Raw genomic sequence first — 21867 nt, 5'->3', positions numbered from 1 at the left:
GAACAGGAGTCTGTTCCCCAGCTGAAAAGAAAAAGAGAGAAGGTACCACTTGAGGAAAAATAATATGGAAGGGACAGAATGGAGGCAAGCTTAATCTTTTTTTTTTTTTTTTGTCTTTTGTCTTTTTAGGGCCGCACCACGGCATATTCGTTTCCGCTGTGCCACGACAGGAACTCCTAATCTATTTTAGAGTTTTCATCCAAGTCAAACTTTTAGGCTAACCTGAGGGCTTGAAGAATGGTGATGTCGATTAAGAAATTTTTAGAGTAGTTCCCATCGTGGTGCAGCAGAAACAAATCTGACTAGGAACCATGAGGTTGTGGGTTTGATCCCTGGCTTCGCTCAGTGGGTTAACGATCCGGCATTGCTGTGGCTGTGGTGTAGGCTGGCAGCTGTAGCTCCGATTTGACCCCTAGCCTGAGAACCTCCATATGTCACAGGTATGGCCCTAAAAAGTGAAAGAAAAGAAAAGAAAAAAAGAAAAGAAAGAAAGAAATTATTAGAGATATTCAGGGAAAAGTAGAACATCGCAACCATGCAGCTCCAGGGCCTAGAAACCAACCACTGCCAGCTTCTGAAAGTCTGCACATGGATGATTATCAAATTGTCATCTTGACATTTTGTTTGCACCTGAGACACTTCCTTCTACATAGCCAAAGTGTATGGAATGAAAACAAACTAATTTTACTGTCACCTACGCAAAAACCTAATTGAAAAATAAATCTGCATCTCCTACAGTCAAAACACAGACTCCTAACTTTTTTCCCTACTCTGTCCTTGCCCCACTAGTGAATCTATTTAAATAACCAGTGAAACGTGTTCCCACTCTGCTCACACCCCACTGAGGCTCCCTGCCGGACTCAGAATCAAGGCCGAAGTGCTTACAAGGGCACGTGAATAGTCAGGCTGCCCCTCCTCTGACCTCGTGTCCTACCATCTCCCCCTGCCTCTCACTACCTCCTTCAGGTTCCCTAAACACACCAGGCATGTTCCCATGTCAGAGCCTGTGCATTTGCTATTCCTCTGCCTAGAATTTTCTTTCCTCAGATAGTCACACACTTGGCTTCCTCGATTCTTTCATGAGTTTACTCAAATGTCACTTTCTCAAGCAAAAGCCTTCCCTGGCCACTCTACCACCGCCGCACACTTCCTTTCTTCTTTTCCTGCTTTATTCTTCTGCTTAGCACTTACTGTTATCTAATCTACTACATATCATATCCTACTTTCTTATTTGGCTTGTCGCTCTCTCTCCCAGTAGAAAGTCAGCTTTACATGGCCAGGGATCTTAATTTCTTTTGTATACTGCCATATCAACAGCTCCTAGAACACTGCTGATACCCAACAGATATTCAATAAATAATTGTTGAATGCATGAATAAATATATTGCATATTCCAAAAAGAAACAGAGAGGTCTAGGAGATTATTCATAATAATTCTTGCCCTCATTCCCCTAATCTGCTGACTACAGTGCCCAATTTCAATATAAAGAAAGTTCTTGCAAACTTAGGGGGCAATGGAATGAGGGTCAAAGTAGAGGGAAGGGAATTTATTTTGTCGAGGCCTGTATATGTCACTCATTATCTTTAATTCTCTACCAATTCTCAATTACAGGTAATTCTCATTATAAGGTAAATATCATTATCCTTACTTTATAGGTTAGGAAGCTAAGGCTCAAACAAGTTAGATGACCTGCTCTGGTGTCTTAGCTAACACCCTGGATGTCAACACAGGTCTGCTGACTGCAAAGGCCCCACTCACTCTGTTAAACCAGTGATGACCAGTTCCGGTTGTTCGTCAAAACCACTTGTGGAGGTTTGGGGTTCTTTGGGTTTATTTGTTTTTAATAGAGATGTTTGAGACCTGTGTCAGACTGACTGCATCAGAATGACCACCAAGACGACTCTAATGGAACCCAGCTTTGAGAACTACCATACCACTCAAACAGAGGACAAGCAGTGCTACCTGTTGAGTCTGGCCTCCAGATGGCTGTTGAGATACTCAGAAGGGAAGACGGTGTGTTCAAATACAGAGAAGCTGTGCACATGATTCATTGCCAGCACCAACTCTGTCAAGTTTAGGTGTAGCTTGTCCATGCTGGGTAAAATCGAGAAAGGGAGATGAGCCTTGATAACAGGTTTGGCACTGTCTACTAGTATCTGGGAAGTAGCTATCTGGCCCATGACCCTCAGACCCCTTTCATCTTCTAGAAAAGCTCAGCCTACAACAAGTACACATTGATGCTGATTTCAAAGACAAAGCAGCAAATTCACATTTAAGTGCTTTTCCATATCTGCCGTTACCCGCCACCCCTTCCGTACTCTTCTGAGGCATCATCTTCCCTCCTCCCTGTTCCCCCTTCTTTAATGTAGTGCCCGGCTGGCTCTCAAAGGCCCAGGTCCTCACTTGGTGACAATGCTGCGGTTCTTCCTGTGACTCTCAGCGCCTGGCTTGTCCCTCTCAGGCTCTCCTTTTCTGGGAGTTTGCCTCTGCTTCATGGTTTTCTTGTTCTTGGCCTTGCTGATGGTAGTGGCACAGTGCTTAGGTAGAAGCTTTAGAAACAAAGACAAGTGAATGGAGAAATGAGATTCATTCCTAAAACTTCCAAGGAGTCCACCTGACAGAAATAGGTGCCTCCCTTATTGTCTGTTCTTTTCTTGTTCTGCCTCTCTCTCTCTCCTTCCACGCATTTCTTTCTCTAATAGGGGCCTATGAGGAGTGTGCTCACCTCTTTCAGTTTTCATTAAATATCTCCCCATGTATAGGCTCAACATTTCAACATGGCAGTGTCCTTCAGGGATCAGGTCATTGATCCCCAACACTTCCCAAGAGAGGGCCTTTCCTCACAGAAAAATTCGAGTAAAAAGAATAAGATTTAAGAGCTCCGGAGTTCCCGTCGTGGCGCAGTGGTTAACGAATCCGACTAGGAACCATGAGGTTGCGGGTTCGGTCCCTGCCCTTGCTCAGTGGGTGAAGGATCCGGCGTTGCCGTGAGCTGTGGTGTAGGTTGCAGACGCGGCTCGGATCCTGCGTTGCTGTGGCTCTGGCGTAGGCCGGTGGCTACAGCTCCGATTCAACCCCTAGCCTGGGAACCTCCATATGCTGTGGGAGCGGCCCAAGAAATAGCAACAACAACAACAACAACAAAAGACAAAAAAAGACAAAAGACAAAAAAAAAAAAAAAAGATTTAAGAGCTCCACCCAGTTGTGCTTTCTAGGGTCTTCCAATCTGGGAAGATAAGTTTGTTGCTAGGATTGAACTACCATCTCTTTTGCTACATTCCTTCCTATTTAGTTTCATAGGGATAGTCACCCATACTACCAAGCCCTCCAAAGACTGAGAGTTGACAATGTGGCCAGCATTCTCTTTCCACTTTTTTTTTTTTTCCTGTCTTTTTGCCATTTCTTCAGCCACTCCCACGGCATATGGAGGTTCCCAGGCTAGGGGTCGAATCAGAGCTGTAGCCGCCAGCCTACACAAGAGCCACAGCAACACGGGATCTGAGCCACATCTGCAACCTACACCACAGCTCACTGGCAATGCCAGATCCTTAACCCACTGAGCAAGGTCAGGGATCGAACCCGCAACCTCATGGTTCCTAGTCAGATTCGTTAACAACTGAGCCGCAACGGGAACTCCTTCACTGTTTTTTTTTTAAGTGTCTTGCTAGTTAAACATCAATCCTGTACCTCTCCTCTTCACTGAGACACCCATTAGTCATTCAGAAAACATAAGACAGAGTTATATATTCAGGCATCTCCTTTAACGAGTCTGGAAACTCTTCATTTGGAATTATTCTTAGAGCAGGATAACAGCCATGAGAAAACTGGTTTCATTACTTTATAGTCACACTTTGCTGTTTTTTTTTTTAAGTCCAAGCTCTTACTGTTCCCAAAAATTCAAGTCTGCCTTGATGAGCAAAGATGTGTCAACCCTGAAATTATGCAAAGGTGTCTGTAGTAGATTCTGAAAGTAGTTGCAAAATATGTGATTCCATTACTAATGGCAACATCACTAAGTATTTATTCAAAATGATAACTTTGGAGGGATCAATATTCATTTGCAAAAGTTCTGGTGTGTGTGAAAACAATACTCGCATCATGATTTAGTCATTTCTAACACAGCACTGAACAAGTATCTTTAACTGGGTCCCCTGCATGTAGTAGGTATTCAAATTGGTGAATAATTATACTTGTTTACATGGCTTTCTTTCATTAATAATTTAAATTTCTTTCAAACTCGTATTTGTAGGCCTTTTCCCTTAAACTGGGACATTCCCCAAAGGCAGAAACAGTGTACCTTTCCTTCTGGAACTCCATCCCAAAAACCCAGCACAGGGCTTAGTGCCCAATAAGTATCAAATATATAGACATTAACATCCATTGAAAACTGCATATCAAATATTTAACCTATTCCTTAATTTAATCTTTATGATACTGCTATGAAGAAATTATTTTTATCCCCATTTTACATATGAGAAAATGGAAAGGTTAAATAATATAATTGTGCATATGTACACACACACACACGCGCATGCACATGTACACAATCTGACTCCCCTCCTACCAAAGTTGCTACAAAGCCTGATTCAAACCCAGGAAGGGAGGGTAGTCTAGGAAACCTAAAAGACTCCAGGGCAACAGCAGAACAAGTTCCTCATTTTCAAATTTTCTGTAAATTTAGGCTGAGTTAATCATGACCAGGTGCTGTGACTCAGTCAAGGGCGGGAGGGGAAACCAACAGACAAGGCCACAAGAGCAGCCCTGAGTATAAACACAGAGGAAGTGCCTGAAAATGTTCACATGGCCACAGATTAGGGTGCAGATGGAGAGAACGGCGAGACAAGCCAGGTGACCTAGGGGTCACTGCCTCAAGAATATGTATACTGGGCAGAGAGGAGGGGAAGTAAATTAGAAAGTTAACTCATCTCTTGGAACTCTTCAAAAAGCACAGATTTTGTTGAGTGCAGCTGTTCAAATAAGAGTATTTTTAGACACCTCTATCTAGTGCTAAGGGAGTAAAGACTGGAGGACTACACTAAGAAAAGGAGCTGCCATAAACTTAAGTACACAAAAGCCCAACTCCCTTGTGAAAGGGCTAGAGAACTTGGTGTTGGAAAGGAAGCCAAAGGGAAGTAGAGGGAAGGCACGGAGGCATGGCAGAGGGGAGACTGAAACAGAGAGAGGGCTGAGCCTACCTGCTCGCTCAGGTTTCGCTGCTCAGCACAGATCTCCAGGACACAGTTGCTGGTCTGTTTGGCCAACTCTTCCAGGAAGGAGTTGCAGTGATGAAGGCCATGGTTCTTCAGGTGGGGGTACTTTGAGAAAGAGAAACCAAGGAAGAAACTGTCATCACCAAGACGGCCACTTCCTCCTCATGATACTGCTCTGCTCCCCCTGCCTGAGCCACCCACTCCTACAGAAGAAGAAACTGCGACCCAGGAAGGACACCTTGTAGAGAACGCTGAGACAGTTAGGAACCTCTATCAGATACCTATGTTTGTTCCCCTCCTGGGACCAAAATCGACCCTTGGAATTGTGTTTTGGGGGAATAAGAATGAGATGTGATTAGAGAGATAACAAGGTTTGGAGTTCAAGGTACTCACCTCCTCTGGGCACATCTCATGAGTACAGTGGACAAAATGAGCACAAATCAAGGGAAAAGCAATGGCATAACGCAACATGGCAGGTTCTTCCAGGGTCATAGCAAACATCTTCTCAAAGGTACGGAGATGAAAGCTGAGGAAAAGGGAGAAGACTTAGAACCAGGATTTAGGAGCTGGTCCTTCTGAGGTAGAGAGAATAGTCATTCTTTCAACATTTTTTTTTTTTGGTCTTTTTTGTCTTTTTTAGGGCCACCCACGTGGCATATGGAGGTTCCCAGGCTAGGGATCGAATTGGAGCTGTAGCCACTGTGGCCACAGTCACAGCAACTCGAGATCCAAGCCTAGCTTGTGACCTACATGACAGTTCACTGCAACACCAGATCCTTAACCCACTGAGCGAGGCCAGGGATCAAACCCACGTCCTCATGGATACTAGTCAGGTTCGTTAACCCCTGATCCATGATGGAACTCCCCGTAACAAGTATTTATTGATATTCAACCCTTCCCTCTTTAATTTCCCTGCCCTTAAGATAGATGGAAACCCCAAGAAACTCAACCCTTTCAGACTTTTTTTTTTGGCCACCCCACAGCATATGGAGTTTCCCGGCCAGGGATCAGATCCAAGCTGCAGCTGCCATCTTTGCCATAACTGTGGCAATGCCAGATCCTTAACTCACCATGCCACACCAGGGATTGACCCTGCATCCTGATGCTCCAGAGACACCACTAATCCTGTTATGCCACAGAGGAAACTCTCCCTCTCAGACTTCTTTGCTGGACCCCAGGGCAGGTTAGTAATATCTTCTTCCCTCTTCTTGTACAAAATTTGCTATTCTTCCCTCCGAACCTCTGCATGAGCTGGGCTCTGATTTAGAAGTCCCTCAATACTACTAATGCAGATCTCTCCCAAAATATAACATTTAGGCTCCAGAAACTTTCTCAGATAAATTCCATGAGATTGATCTTTCTTCAACCCTGTGTCCTCTCAACATTCTCTCAACATCCCACTCCTTTTACCACTTTCTTATAACTGTAATTATTAGGTTGATGGCCTTGTCATGTATTATACTTCCCCACCCCACCTGTGTCAAATGCAGGAAGCAGAGCCAACATGTTTTGTGGTTTGTGTGATCTCTCAAAGGGTAGAGTTATGCACAACCAGCAGTCACTTAGCAAATGCTGTAGATACCTAAGGAAGACAAACTAATTTGCATTCTCCAAAGGCCCTGTTCCCCAGGCCTCCCAATTATTTTCAGTTCATTCCACTAAACCTCCAAGTTTTCCACATTTCTTTTAAATCACAATGCCCCAAGAATAAAGAGAAGCTGAAGTGTCCAAAGATAACAGTGAGGAAAAGACAATAGATGAATTAATTACCCCAGAGAAGTGAAGGCTGTGTAAAGTTCAGCACAAAAGGGGATCAACTTCAAATTCCTAACACTTGAGGAGTTCCTGTTGTGGCTCAGCAGTAACGGACACAACTAGTATCCATGAGGACCTGGGTTAGATCCCTGGCCTCTTTCAGTAGGTTAAGGATCCAGCCTTACCATGAGCTATGGTGTAGGTCACAGATGCAGCTTGAATCTGGTATTGCTGTGGCTGTGGTGTAGGCCAGCAGCTGCAGCTCTGATTCAACCCCTAGCCTGGGAACTTCCATGCTGCACTACAGCCTTAAAAAATCAAACAAACAAAAAATTCCTAACACTTGATGAAAGTTTGTATGAGGAAACCATAGATTTGAGCCTCTGCCCTTAAGGAGATCTCAAAGAAAACAAGCTGTTCCAATCTATCTGGGGGAATTAAGAGTCCTCCATAGAGGCCAGGCAAGAGATAGGGCAAGATAAAGAGCTCTGAATCAGGACATACCAGAAAGTAGATAAATCAGAAGTTTCCACCAGCATATTCTCTACTGAGTCCAGCATTCGGGAGTGAAAGACAATGAGGTTCATCACCTTGGCTAAGTCAGGGTTCTCATGCAGGTGCAGGGGAGCCTTAGCCACACTGGTATATGCCTATGGTTGGAGTTGAGAAAAGGAAGGAGAAAAACAAGATAAATGAAAACTGTAGCCTCGGGACTACAGTTTGACTGGGGTTTTTCTTGTCCACAACTGTTTTGGCAGTTTTCAGCATTGAATCATCCATTTAAGAGATTAAAAAAGAAGGAATTGTGAGAGAAAAAAAACCTTGAGAATGGGGGACCATTTACAAACGGGAACAGATGTACCTGTAGACGGAACCAGTCCAGCCTCAATCCAGAAAATTCAAATTTCTCTCCATTATCAACTGCAAGAAAAACAGAAATTTAAAAGATAATAATAAAACAGCACCTATAGCCCACTGTGTGGAACAGTAGGTCTTCCTCAAAGTCATCTTGGCCCACTCCCTGGCTCAAGAGATAAATAATTCTAGAAAGAGAGAAAAAAAAAAAAAAAAGATGTTCATCCTCACATATACTCTTCCTCCTCCACTTCCCTCCAGTTACCTTGTTTGAGATTCAGGGAGGAGAGAGTACTGACGAATGAGGACATTATGATGGACTCCTCCTCAGGACACACGGACAGGTTCTAAAAGAGAAGGTGGAGTTACCATCGAGGGGGCATAAGTTCCACCAGGAGAGAAACAAGGACCACCAGGCTCAGTCGGAGTGCATGAGGAGGAAGGAAGTGCCAAGTGCCACAAACAGTGAGAGAGTGCCAAGCAAGACATGGAGGAAATTCCCCAGGTTCCCTGCCATGCTGATACCCAACTGTGCCCTCTATTTCTCTCTCCTATTTCTATGTAGCTTCATTTCGGGGAGAAAAGTGCTGAGATTATTAGCCTTTAAAAAAAAATGTAGAAAGAGAAATCAGGCTTTTTGGCTCACAATCTACAGAGCATGAGATTCAGCCAAGGTGGCCCCTTGGGGAAATGACCAAGGACCACCCCGATATTTCCAAAGTATCATCATTTAAACATACTTGAATGATGTCACTCAGCACAAGAGCATCAAATCTGGCCAGGTACTGAAGGTGGTATTGCTGTATCACCTTGATGTGTTTTCGGACCAGAGCCCTAATCTCCTCCAACAAGAAAAGCAGTTCTGCAATGTTCCTACAAAGTCAATGATGAGAACAGAGAGCTGTATGAGACTGAAAAATTGACCTGAGACAAAGACAATGACAACAGGGCAGAAACTGTGACACCTCCCCCACCAAGGTCACAGATGCCCCCCCCCCCCCGGTCCCTTTTCCCAATCCATCTAAATTGAAGCGTCTTAACTACGCCAAGTACTAACGAGTCAGCGTAGTCCTCAGGTGTCTTCGTCTTGGTGACGTTCTCTGTGTGGCGAACTAGCCAAGTGACCTCATCACGAATGAAGGACAAGGCCATGAATGCAAAAAGGGCCTAAGGAGGGGACAAGGAACCATGAGACTTTTCAACTTTAAAAATGGATTTCCAAGCACAAAGAAAACTATCATGAAAATATACCTATGGATACAACTGTGTAACCATATCAACAATAGTATCTAATATTAAACACAGAGACTCAGAGAAACCTATCTGACAAGAATCAGACATGTACATATGTTGACATTAGCTCACAGTCACTATCTCCTTATCAAATTAAATTTTAGAAATATTTACTGGGGAGTTCCCATTGTGGCTCGGCGGTAACAAACCCAACTAGTATCCATGAGGATTTGGTTCGATCTCTGGCCTTGCTCAGTGAGTTAAGGATCCAGTGCTGCCGTGAGAGGCCATGTAGGTCAGAGGCCGCTTAGATCTGGCATTGTTGTGGCTGTGGTGTGGGCCAGCAGCTGCAGCTCTGATTCGACCCCTAGCCTGGGAACTTTCATATGCTGCAGGTGCAGCCCTAAAAAGAGAGAGAGAGAGAGAGAAGAGGAATATTTACTAAGTATTTATTTATGTGGTTTTAAAAAGTAAGCTCTGGAGTTCCCATCGTGGCACAACGGAAATGAATCCGACTAGGAACCATGAGGTTGCGGGTTCAATCCCTAGCTCACTCAGTGTGCTAAGGATTGAGCTTGCTGTGAGCTGTAGTATAGGTCACAGATGCAGCTCAGATCTGGCACTGCTGTGGCTGTGGTATAAGCCAGCAGTTGTAGCTCCGACTGGACCCCTAGCCTGGGACCCTCCATATGCCTCGGGTGCGGCCCTAAAAAAAAGTAAGCTCTGTCTTCAATTAGTTCACACTCAAAGGATAGGACAAGTACACAAATAGTTGTAAGATATACTATAGTAGTGCCTAAAAAAGAGATACAAAAAGTTTGGGTTGGGGATCCTCCAAGAAGATTCAGGGGAATCAGTATATACATATACAAACAGATCACACACACACACACACACACACACACACACACACACACACACAACTCAAGAAATGCAAAAACTCGTGAACGCCAAGGTCATTGCCCATAGCAGAGTCTTCTATCATTGGACATCAGCCCCCTCTTGCCTTGGGACCCAGTAGTCCTGGTTCATCAGCTAACACAGTCTCCAGCTCCTTCACAGCCATCCGCAGAAATTGGCGCCGTTGGGAATGAAACTGGCCACTGAGGAAAGAAAGTGGAAATTAGAAGATGTTGCCCCTCCCACCCTTAAAAATCCTCCAAAGGCAGTGCAGAAGAGAGCTGCATTTAGAAAGGGGGGTCAGCCAGGAGGAAGGTTCAATGTCTCAGAACTAGGAAGGAAACAAAAGAACCTGTGGGGCAGCAGCCAGTTCTTGGGTTGAGACAATAAGGCTGTAGAGAAACTGGGGTGGCTTAGGTGAGACCAAAGGTCAAGATTCTGATTCCATCCCTTCTGGGAGAGCACACTCCCCACCTTTACCTGTTCGCAATTACATGTTCCTTGCTCTCCTTTATGTCCGCCACTCGCTTGCCATACCTGAAGATTGACACAAGCACAGCAAGGTTGGCCATACCACCGATTAGAGGCCTTGTCCCACCTTCCCAGTCCTCAGAGATTCCAACTACAGCCTGTGGGGAGCACGAGCAGCCCTCACCACCAGGATCTTTCCAAACCCTACTTTTTACCTGGCCTATTTACAACAGACTCATAGAGCTTAGAGATGATACAGTTCTTGTCATTATTTTGCAGATAAAGAAAAATAATACCTAGGGAGGAGAAGTGACTTGCACAAGGTCACATAGGGTTTTAATGGCAAAGCTGGGACTAGATTTCTTGTCCTGTCCTCCTGCCTTGACACCTTCAGGCCAAAGTACTCTTCCAGGTTTAATGGAAATACAAAGAAGGAGTACACAAATATGACACAGGCCCTGTTCTCCAGTAAAAGTAGTTACTCCAGCTCTCCCCTGGGTCCCGGTTCCCGCCCACCTCTTCTTAGAATATAACCTTCTCAGTTATCCCTTTGTCACTTTTTTTTTGAGCATTCCATCTAATGCTAATTTTATTTATTGATAATCTGCTAGAGCACTCTATTTTTCATTCATTTCATATTTAATCACCCTAACAACCCTGTAGCCAAAGTATTTTCCCTTTTAAAAATATATTTATTTATGTGAATTTCAGGTGTACGACATAGTGATTCAATATTTTTATAGATTATACTCCATTTAACATTACTATAGGAGTTCCCGTCGTGGCGCAGTGGTTAAAGAATCCGACTAGGAACCATGAGGTCGCAGGTTCGATCCCTGCCCTTGCTCAGTGGGTTAATGATCCGGCGTTGCCGTGAGCTGTGGTGTAGGTCGCAGACGCGGCTCGGATCCCGTGTTGCTGTGGCTCTGGCGTAGGCCGGTGGCTACAGCTCCGATTCAACCCCTAGCCTGGGAACCTCCATATGCCGCGGGAGCGGCCCAAGAAATAGCAACAACAGCAACAACAACAACAGACAAAAAAAAAAAAAAAAAAAAAAAAACACATTACTATAAAATACTGGCTATACTCTGTGCTGTACAATATGTCTTTGTAGCATATTTATTTTATACATAGTAGCTTGTACCTCTAAATCCCCTTCACCTATCTTGCCCCTCCCAGCAGCCCCCACCCCATAACCACTAGTTTGTTCTCTATTATCTGTAACTGTTTGTTTTGTTATATTCATTTGTTTGCCTCATATGTTAGATTTCACATATAAGTGATAACATAGGGTATTTGTCTTTTTCTGACATTTCACTAAGCATAATATCCTCCAGGCCCATCCATGTTGTTGTACCTTTGTCACTTCAATGTTTCTCTCTCTACTGGTTTATTCTCTTCTGCCACTACACGAAGTTCCCCTTGGCTTGATCATGACAATCTACTGAACTTTGCCACAGCACCAAACTCCTCCAGAAATACCTTTACACTTTTTCACTTTCACTGACCCCTGAAGCCCACACAACTTTTGATAGTAAACAAAACTCCACTCTCTAAGGTCACCATGAACTTCTGAAATCACCAAATTGGATGGTCTTTTCATTGTGCTTTGTTTATCTGCAATATTTGATTCTTCTGACCAAATTTCTTTTTTCTATTAGTGACCCATGCTCAAAAGTCCCACATTACTTTAGGCTCTGTGCTCTCTATATCTCTTACATATGTCTTCTCTGGTCCCGCATCTGTTGTCACCACATTAGTTGAATTTATAACCTTTCATTTCTCTTCTCCAAACACCCCCCTTATTGAGCTTAGCACAGAATCAAAGAAATTTAGAGTTGGAAAGTATTTTAATCAAATCAGGATTCAAATCCACAGCATTCCTAGTGGGTAATTATTTCATCCTCTACATGGTACGTTGGAAAGCGAGAGGATTAAGAATCAAAAAATCTGGAATGGGAGTTCCCATCGTAGCGCAGTGGTTAATGAATCCCACTAGGAACCATGAGGCTGCAGGTTTGATCCCTGCCCTTGCTCAGTGGGTTAACGATCCAGTGTTGCCGTGAGCTCTGGTGTAGGTCGCAGACGTGGCTTGGATCTAGCATTGCTGTGGCTCTGGTGTAGGCCAGCAGCTACAGCTCCGATTAGACCCCTGTTCTGGGAACCTCCATATGCCGCAGATGCGGCCCTGAAAAGACAAAAATAAATAAAGAATTAATCCTTAACGCTGATACTTGGGACATTCATGGAGACTAGAGAAGGATGTCAGGAGGGGCTAAAAATCCCCAAAGAAGATTAATTGGGCTCTCACATCTCACCCTTTCAAACTGCTAAACAGGTCCTCGGTGACCTTGTGCACCTGGAGCACATCCTCCCGGATGAGGGTGATGTACAAGGAGCCCTGCAGACACAGCTTCCACAGCTTCTGGCACTGGTTATTGGAGTTGAGGCACCCGTGACAAAGAAGAAACCCGACTACAGGTAGGTAAAACAGTGCAGAGGAAGGCTTTTAGAACTTGATATTCACGTAACATGCAGCTCTATCTATTCCCATTTCATCCCACAAAACTTACTGACAATCCAGCGCTCCATCACTTCCACAGACAGGTACTCACAGGCCATCTATGAGAAGAGAGGCCGAGATGGTCAAGCAGTTGTTTAACTTGGTCTGCCCTACAGATTAAGGCAGTCAAGACAAGAGCAGTCAAGTCAGAATTTGAGTATCGAAACTAAATTTACTTTACTAGACTGGATAAGATAAGTCAATATCTGGGAAACCTGTCAATGATGGAGGTGAGGCAGTAGAAGTGCACTGAATGAAAAAATACAGTTGAGAAAAGAAAAAGGACCTTGGCCTGGAAGTCAGGGCAAACAAAAGGTTTGACATAACTTCTCTTCAACAGTTCAGGAGAGTAAACTCAAAAATCTCTCATGATTTCTCCCTCCTTTGGATTCTTTTATCATGTAAAGAATAAATCACTCATTCGGTGATTCTCTTTCATCCCGTACTGTCATTTGTATGTTTATGACTACATGGCATATCTTCCCTACAAGACTGTAAGTTTTTTGATTGGGCCAGTACCGGTTGAATAAAAACATCTGTTAATTAACTGACATCTATACTCAAGTTCCTGCTCAGCTGAATAGGTGCCTAATGATTCAGTTTCATCCATCCATTCTATGAACATTTATTAAATTCCTTCTATGAGCAGGCACACACTAATCTGGGTCCAAAGAAAAGCTCTAACCCTACCATGATTTTTTTTTTTTTTTTTTTTTTAGCTACAAGAGGTGTTCAACTTGGAGGCATACCTTGGAAGAGGGCAAAAGTACTCTTTAGGGCTGATATTTCCTGAAAAGAAGCATCCTCTACAGAGATGGCTTTGGAAAGAAAATGCTTCCACTGACGAGAGGAAAAGAGAACTCACCGTGTCTGAATTAGCAGGGTTAATCATGGCTGGAGGGGTGCTGATGAGACTGAGAAGCTGGGCACTGCGCCACTGCTCAGCCCCCTGGTTCCTTCGGACAAAGAGGAAGTGCAAAGAGAGGAGGGCTCCACTCACAGCCTGTGGGGGGAAAACAAATTAATCCTTAACATCAATGATGGAGACAATACACTTCCGCCTGAGGAATTCTCCATTCTCTCAAGGAACTTGCCTTTGTGTGAGGCCCAAACTCCTCTGTCAGCTTCTTCAGAGGGTGGTCATACTCCAAGACCATCTGACCCAGACGGGCAAAACTGGGATCACTGGAAGAAAGCATAGGAAAAAGGAGTTACAGCCCTCCCTTAAACACGATGTAAACACTCATGATACATTTAGAGGAAATGCTCATGCTGCATTCAGGATAACTATGTGTACAAAGGCTGGCATTCTCCACCCCTCCAAAGATACTACACTGAGAGTTTCATATACCTACTCCAGGCCCAGGTATACTGAGCTATGGTTAGACAGAACCACATGGTTTGGGGCAGGTCCATGAAAGTTTCTACCTCATAAGCACCTGAAGTTGGGTTGGACACATGATAGGTACTCTATAAATTCATGTTGATTGTTATCAATCAAGTAATATGGCTTGGCCCAAATCTGTATACAACCCAAAAGTATATATGTGTCTATGTATATATGTATGTGTATACACACACGCACACACATTCAAAGCAAATGGTAAGTCACATGCTTAAGTATTCATGTAGGCATATGGAAATACATATCATACATAGAACAAAGTTACACAGCCCACTCTGATTTCTCTGGTCTTCATTTTTTCAGCCCTTAAATACTTTTACTTGCACTAATGGAAAGGCAAAGAATTACAGATAATCCAAAATCCATTTATATCTGGCTTCAAATGTACTGTCATACATTACTCACCGCTAATGTCTTTAACCTTACTAATATTATTCCTACCAATACTAAAAATAATTTTTTTTGCCTCTCACAATAACCTGAAAAGCAGAGTGGCAGCCAGCCCAGGATTAAAAAATGATCAGAGACAGTGCAAACTGGATAATCCACTAGCAGGTATTCAAGAGCTAACTACATGTAAAAGTGCACTTGTTAGTGTATGCCCTTATTCCGAATTGTTTTGTTTTGCCTGGATCATCATGTAGGTTACAGATTCTCACATGAAAAAGTATGCCATCTATTTCCCTTGTACCCACCTTTACCTCATAGCACCATGTTATGAGATTCTTCATCTTAACTCACCTGTGTCCATGGAGCATCTCATGGGCGCAATTGTACATGCCAATGAGTACCCGTCGATCCTCAATCCGTGACAGAAGTAAAATAACTGAGGTATAAGTCACAATCAAGTCCAGGTAACTCCGGGTGAAGTCAAAGTTAAGATTCTACAAGGAAAATACACAGAAAGCCAAGAACAGCAAGGCTTATTAATCTCTACTTCCCCAATCATTCCAGACGGTGCTAAGTAGACTCTGAAAAGGTCTATTTAGAAGGGGAAACTGACAAGATTGCAAATTCAGAAGGACAAAACTGGAACAAAAGTCAGGGGCTAAAAGTGAGCTCAAGCTTTAAGGAGGCCAGGAAATAAGGTGGCATTTAGAGGTTGGAAGAAGGGGAATAAGAACATTTTTCATACATTTTGTATTAAAGAAATCACAATGCTGATCTGTTTAACATGTAAATACACTTTAACTTCAATACTTTTTACAAAAGAATTATAGTCCTGAAATTAATAGCAATTCATTCATTATGTAGTATGTACTATAGTCCTGGGGAAACAGCCATTCTTCTAGTCCCAACCGACTCCACACTGCCCCAACGGAGACCATTTCTGTGGCTTTAGGATAGAAGAGAATTGCAAAGAATCTTACGATATCAAAATGGCACTGGCAGGCATCAATGGTGTTGAGAAGTTCATATACATGATCCTGGGGGTAGAATTGGAGATGAGAATGAATAAAGAGAAGATAACATGTACTTCCAGAACTCAAGGGAAGGCTTCTCTCCCTTGGAGATCCTAAAGAGCCACTGAATAACACAAGGGAGGCCTGCTGAGTGGAGGGAGTTCCTCCTCCATAAGGTGTCGTGGGCCCCCATCTGGATACCCTGCCAGTGCCCAGGTCTCCACAGGCACAAGTCACTACTACATTATGCGCACTTTTCCTGATCTTATCATCCCAGTGTCCCCTTCCTCCAAAAAAAAAAAAAAAAAAAAAAAGTTACAAAATACAGATCATCTGATAGACTTTCTAAAATACCAAAAATCAGACTCATTTCTTTGATTTCATCTCTTCTCAGAAGTTAATCATTAATAAGTGGGAATACTACCCAACTTTCTACATATTTCTATTCACTGATCACCTGCTATGTACTTACTAAGTAATTGCATATACTTCATTTAACCCTCAATCCAGTGTGAGAATGATTCTTTTTCTTTTCATACATAATTTTACCTAAATAATCATACGGTTTTATTGTAGAGACTTCCCTCCCCCAACATCAGCATCCACCCGCCATCCTGCCCAACCCTCAGGTAAACCGCCTTAGCAACCTGTTATGTCCTTTCTTAATTTTCACCCTATTTATATAATCCTACACAGACAGAGAGGGAGGGAAAAAAGAGAGAGAGTTTTTTTAAAAAACATTTGTTACAAAATGGAGATAATATTACACCATTCGGGACACTTTACTTTTCTTATTCAACCTTACCTGCTAAAAGTCCTCAAGTCATCTGGTAGAGCACTAATGCACTTCTTTTTAATGGCTGCATAATAGCCCATGGTATGGCCAATTCATTCAGCCTTTTTCCCACTAATGAGTATTTGCTTTGTTCCAATTCTTAGCCCTAACCACTGTATAGTGGTACTTTAATTTCTATAAAATTAGAACTGCTAAATCAAAGAGTATATGTATTTTCATTCTTTTAATATGTTGCCAAAAGATTTGAACAGGAATTTTAAAATAAGAAATATCCAAATGACCAAGAAACACATAAAAAGATGCTCAATAATATTATTCATCAGGGAAATGTAAATTAAAACCACAAGATACCACTATATACCTGCTAGAATGACTAAAATTTAAGTCTGATAATAGCAAGTGTTGATGAGAATGTGGAGCAACTGGAACACTAACATATTGCTGATGGGAAGGGGAGGGGAAATGGAACAAAGACTTTGGGAAAAAGTTTGGCAGTTTCTTTGTTGTTGTTGTTGTTGTGTCCTTATACAGTGGCAGGGGCAAGGAAGCTTTCTGGGGTCTCTCTTTTTTTTGTTTGTTTGTTTGTCTCTTTCTAGAGCCACACCCATGGTATACAGAGGTTACCAGGCTAGGGGTCGAATCAGAGCTGTAGCTGCTGGCCTACATCAGAGCCACAGCAACTCGGGATCTGAACCGCATCTGTGACCTACACCACAGCTCACGGCAACGCCGGATCCTTAACCCACTAAGCAAGGCCAGGAATTGAACCTGCAACCTTGTGTTCCTAGTCAGATACGTTAACCACTGAGCCACGACAGGAACTCCCAGCAGTTTCTTATAAAATTAAACGTATACAACCATATGATTTAGTAACTCATCTTCTATATTATTTACCCAAGTGGAATGATAAGTATGTCCCCACAATGATTTGTATTCAAATGTTTATGGCAACATATGCATAATGGCCAAAAACCGGACATAACCCAAAAATCCATCAATAAGTAAATGGACAGACTGTATCCATACAATGAAATAGTGCTCAGCAAAAACAAAATGAATCACAGATATGTGAAACACAACAAACCTTAAAATCATTATGCTGAGTGAAAGAAGCCAGACTTTCACTGGCTTCTAAGCCAGTGAATATAGATTCTAATTACATACATGAACCTCTGAAAAAGAAAAATCTCATCTAGAAAGCAGATCAGTGGTTGGCTGGGGTAGAGTTGGGGAGGTAGTGATTGACTGAGAAAAAAAAAGTCACAGGGAACCTTTGTGTTGATGGATATTTTCTATATACTTTATGATGGTTGTTACCCAGGTATATAAATTTATGAAACTTTTAAACATACGGGGGAAAAAAAGTTTCCAAGTTATCTTCCCCAAAAGGCTGTATCTAAACTAACATATGAGAGGAGTTCCCATCATGGCTCAGCAGTAATGAACCCAACTAGTATCCATGAGGAAGCGAGTTCAATCCGTGGCCTCGCTCAGTGGATTACAGATCCAGCACTGCCAAGAGCTCTTGTGTAGGTCACAGATGCGGCTTGGATCTGGCATTCCCGTGGCTGTGGTATAGGCGGGCAGTTGCAGCTCCAATTTGACATCTAGTCTGGGAACTTCCATATGCCAAAGGTGTGGCCCTAAAAGGACATAAAATAAATAAATAAATAAAGGTATGTATTTTAAGACTCACGAAACACCATTATCAATCTGGGCTTCAGAAACATTACTCTAAATAATTTTTTGCAGTCTACGTTTACAAAAAAGTACCTGTTAATTGTTTAAAATTCATATAAAATATAATCCATGTATTATGTTACCAAACACTGTTAACAATTACAAAAATTCAAACTGAGGAAAATTATGAAAAATAACTAGTCTGGACCCTTCAAGAAGGTCAGTGTCATGAAAGACAAAAATAGCTAGGAACTATCCTAGATTAAAGACTAGGGAGTTCCCATTGTGGCTCAGTGGTAACAAACCCAACTAGTATCCATGAGGATGTGGGTTCCATCCCTGACCTCACTCAGTGGGTTAAGGTTCCAGTGTTGCCATGAGCTGGAGTGTAGGTTGCAGATGTAGTTCAGATCCTGCATTGCTGTAGCTGTGGTGTAGGCCATCAGCTGCAGCTCCAATTGGACCCCTAACCTGGGAACTTCCATATGCCGCAGGTGTGGCCCCAAAAAGCAAAAAAAAAAGACTAAAGAGACGAAACTACTAAGAAACATGACATCATAAATTCAATGTATGATCCTTGAGACATCTAAAGGAATGTGAAAATGGGCTATATATTAACTATAACATTTGTAACAATGTTACATTTCCCAAGTATGATAATTATATTAGGGTTATACAAGAAAATATTCTTGTTCTTAGCAGATGTACGCTAAAGTATTTAGGAAGGGAAATGTCATGATGTCTGCAACTAACTCAAATGGTTCAAAAAAAAAAAACATAAGCAAACATGGCCAAATATTAAAAATTAGGATATCCAGGGGAAAGTAGTACAATACTCATTGTACTATTCTTAGAATTTTTCAGTAGATGTGTAATAAAATATTGAGGAATAATACTTAAAATGTTTTACTCAAACAATACAAAAATGTACGGGGTAATAAACCAATCATAACAATCCACCCCCAAAGGTAGGTACTTTTAACAGTTTAATGTATATTCCAAATCTTTCCTATGCATATACCAATACTATGTGCATATAAGTTTATCTTTTACAACAAAAATCTAATTGTCTCTATTATTCCATTTTGCAACTCACTTTCATTTAACAATATAACTTAGATATCCTTCCATATCCGTATATCTTATTTTTTCACGAAAGAGTGAAAAGGAACATAAATGAACATCCCAACATTGAGGACCTGGACTAGAGAGAGCTCACCCGAAACTCCATTACATCCACAAATGATTGGTAGTAGTTGGTGAGGAATCTAATTATCTCAGATTTTTCCCGATGTACTGGTCCTAAATGTTGCTAAGAGAAACATAAAGTAAAAAACACAAAATAAGAACATAACTGATCAAAATAACCCAAGAAGAACAGGGGTTATACCTAAAACATTCTTAAAAAGGGTTAAAATACACTAACAGAGAAGTTAGAAAAATCTTCAAACTCTGAAGGTTTTTTAAACAGGATAGTCTCGCTTTAGGTAGGATGGGTGCATGTAATCCTGACTAGATACAGGGCATGAAATGAGAAGAAATTTCAAAGTCTCTTTCAGCTAAAGAGATTTACTACTTGTATCAATCAAAAGAAGCAAAATGAGATGTTAACAGGCAAGATGGTAAGAAACCTAGAGCTAACATTTAATAAGAGAGAAGTAAAGGATATGTCACTAGATGCATAATTCTCAGATAAGAAAGCACTGAGTGGGAAACAAGAAAAACAATAAAATACATGCAACTCTTGGGTCGATAGAGCTGTCTTTCTCCATAAGAACAAAGTATTCTTGCGAATCTTACAATGGAGAAAGGGGCACGGCTTTGCTCCACCTTATCCTAGCAGAATCCCATCTTATCTACAACCTGAAGCCTGGTGGTTGAGCCTAGAAAAACTAAAAGAAGGCTACTTACTCCACCCCCTGCCAAGTTCAAAAAGAGGCAGTCAAAAGAGAGTTTGAACATCTGAGCACAGAGATATTCTGAGCAAGGAGATGGCATTCTCACCGTGCTGTTTCGGACATCTATGTTGGGAAATTTCTTGTTGATGTACTTGAGAGATGATTCCATGGACTTTTCCAGTAAGAAAGGGGGCTTGGATTTGGGGTCCGAACAAGTCTGCATAGATAAATGACACTATATTTCAACACTTCTTCCTGCTCCTCGGAAACATACCTCTTCCTGCATAAGCGTTCTCACACACTCTCTTAGGGAAAGGGAATCTGGGAATTAATTATAAAAGCATAAGAGTAGGTTGGGAACAAGTTTCAGGACCTTAACCCAACTATCAGAAGAGCTGAATAACCTGGGAATCTCGGCTTGCTGGGTAAAGCTTAATGTCTGCTTGGCCCAGCACAAAGAGGAAGCTCTCTCCCCACCCCTAAGCCGAAGCCGGAAGGAGTGAGAAAAGCAGCTGCTCAGGATTTAAGACTCTGTGGGAGACCCAGTGTCACAATTATGTCCATCATATAAGCATCTCATCCCAAAGGACATTTATAGGAGACACAGGGACAGAGAAACTATGTTCCCAGTGATTTGTTTTATTATGAAATACACAAAAGTCCCCTCCTCTACAACCCCTGTTTTCTCTTCCAGAAACTCCCCACACCCACCCGTCTTTGTCTTAATTTCACTAGGCCTGGCCCCTGGCCCACCTCTTGCCATCGGCTTCACTCAGTGCCACAGTTCCTATCCTAAACACACATACATACAACCACAGCAAGAACTGTCTCAGACTCTAAGTACCTCAAAAGGTACCTACTCTTTTCTTATCCAAATATCACCTCTAATTTTTCCTTTCAGGGAAAATACTTTCATGAAAAAGTTTTTGCCAGAGACCCAACTTCGGATATCTTCAGAGTGTGGAGGATTAGTACTAAACAGTAAGACCTAAAACGTTAGACCCCAGACCTTTAACCAGACAACTTGGTACACAATTATTTCCCATCCCACCTCTACCCCCATACCCAGGAGAAAGCAGACCCTCCTGTTGGGATGAGAATCATACCAAGAAAGGGGGAAGTCCTGAAAAAAAGCCTCCCCTTCTGCCTCCCAGCACCAGCTGCCCTATATAATACGAGTGACTCAAGGCCAGTTAAACCAGCAGGAAAGTGGAGAGAGTCTAACCAAGGAACTGCAGGCCTCAGGGTTCCCTGCCCTACTATTGCTGGGATAATCAGCACTAGCCCAGCTGACCATGCTTACCTTCTTGATGTTATACATTCGGATGAGAACCCCCTGACCTCGATCATTCAGGATAGTGAGCTTCTCTGCTAATTTATGCTGGTAGGCAGAGGTCAAAGACATGATGGCCAAGAGAGAGGAGCATCCGGACAGCAATGCCTGATCTCCCCAAACACTTTCAGCTTGGGTGGTGACACCCTCTGGGCGGAGGCACCCAGCCTGGTTGGTGCGCTGATCTTCCTGTAACTTCTACAATTGGCTCAGGGGTGAAAGCAGTCATTACGCCTCACAGGCCCTCAGAATCTTCTGTGCTTCCTCTTGCTCTTTCAGCAGGGGAAACTTCCTCTTTCTAGCTGTGCAGCATTTTTGGTCAGACTGTGAAATGGGTGGAGGTAGAGGAGAGGGGCAGGCTTTC

General features: G+C 42.5%; 1 protein-coding gene across 4 annotated transcripts in view; it reads right to left on the bottom strand.

Annotated features, from left to right (window-relative positions):
• NCKAP1L (NCK associated protein 1 like) overlaps window positions 1–21629 on the bottom strand; it is a 41776-nt gene extending 20147 nt beyond the window's left edge. For 2 of the 4 annotated variants that reach the window (XR_014803262.1, XM_021091746.2), the window contains exons 1-20: window positions 21474–21629; window positions 20277–20387; window positions 19492–19584; window positions 15764–15820; window positions 15135–15277; window positions 14083–14173; window positions 13854–13991; window positions 12999–13047; window positions 12744–12900; window positions 10435–10491; window positions 10061–10157; window positions 8879–8988; window positions 8562–8694; window positions 8087–8168; window positions 7829–7887; window positions 7471–7616; window positions 5605–5737; window positions 5197–5316; window positions 2405–2550; window positions 1964–2095 (exon numbers count right to left, since the gene is read on the bottom strand). Coding sequence is in view for 3 of the 4 variants with exons in the window: in XM_021091746.2 (XP_020947405.1) it covers window positions 1964–2095; window positions 2405–2550; window positions 5197–5316; window positions 5605–5737; window positions 7471–7616; window positions 7829–7887; window positions 8087–8168; window positions 8562–8694; window positions 8879–8988; window positions 10061–10157; window positions 10435–10491; window positions 12744–12900; window positions 12999–13047; window positions 13854–13991; window positions 14083–14173; window positions 15135–15277; window positions 15764–15820; window positions 19492–19584; window positions 20277–20387; window positions 21474–21575 (2156 nt within the window). In the remaining variant the exon portion in view is untranslated. Of the gene's footprint in view, window positions 1–1963; window positions 2096–2404; window positions 2551–5196; window positions 5317–5604; window positions 5738–7470; window positions 7617–7828; window positions 7888–8086; window positions 8169–8561; window positions 8695–8878; window positions 8989–10060; window positions 10158–10434; window positions 10492–12743; window positions 12901–12998; window positions 13048–13853; window positions 13992–14082; window positions 14174–15134; window positions 15278–15763; window positions 15821–19491; window positions 19585–20276; window positions 20474–20574; window positions 20612–21276; window positions 21421–21473 lie in introns of those variants that run through there. The other 2 variants (XM_084955800.1, XM_084955799.1) reach the window with 2 other exon arrangements.
• Between the last annotated feature and the right edge of the window lie 238 nt (window positions 21630–21867).

This window comes from Sus scrofa, chromosome 5, assembly GCF_054392235.1.
Source record: "Sus scrofa isolate SSC_HxYL_T2T_F1_AM1 chromosome 5, Sscrofa_HxYL_maternal_Yorkshire_Landrace_v2.0, whole genome shotgun sequence".
NCBI lineage: Eukaryota > Metazoa > Chordata > Mammalia > Artiodactyla > Suidae > Sus > Sus scrofa.
The sequence above is the reverse complement of the archived record's forward strand: the minus strand, read 5'-3'. Positions and strand labels throughout refer to the sequence as shown.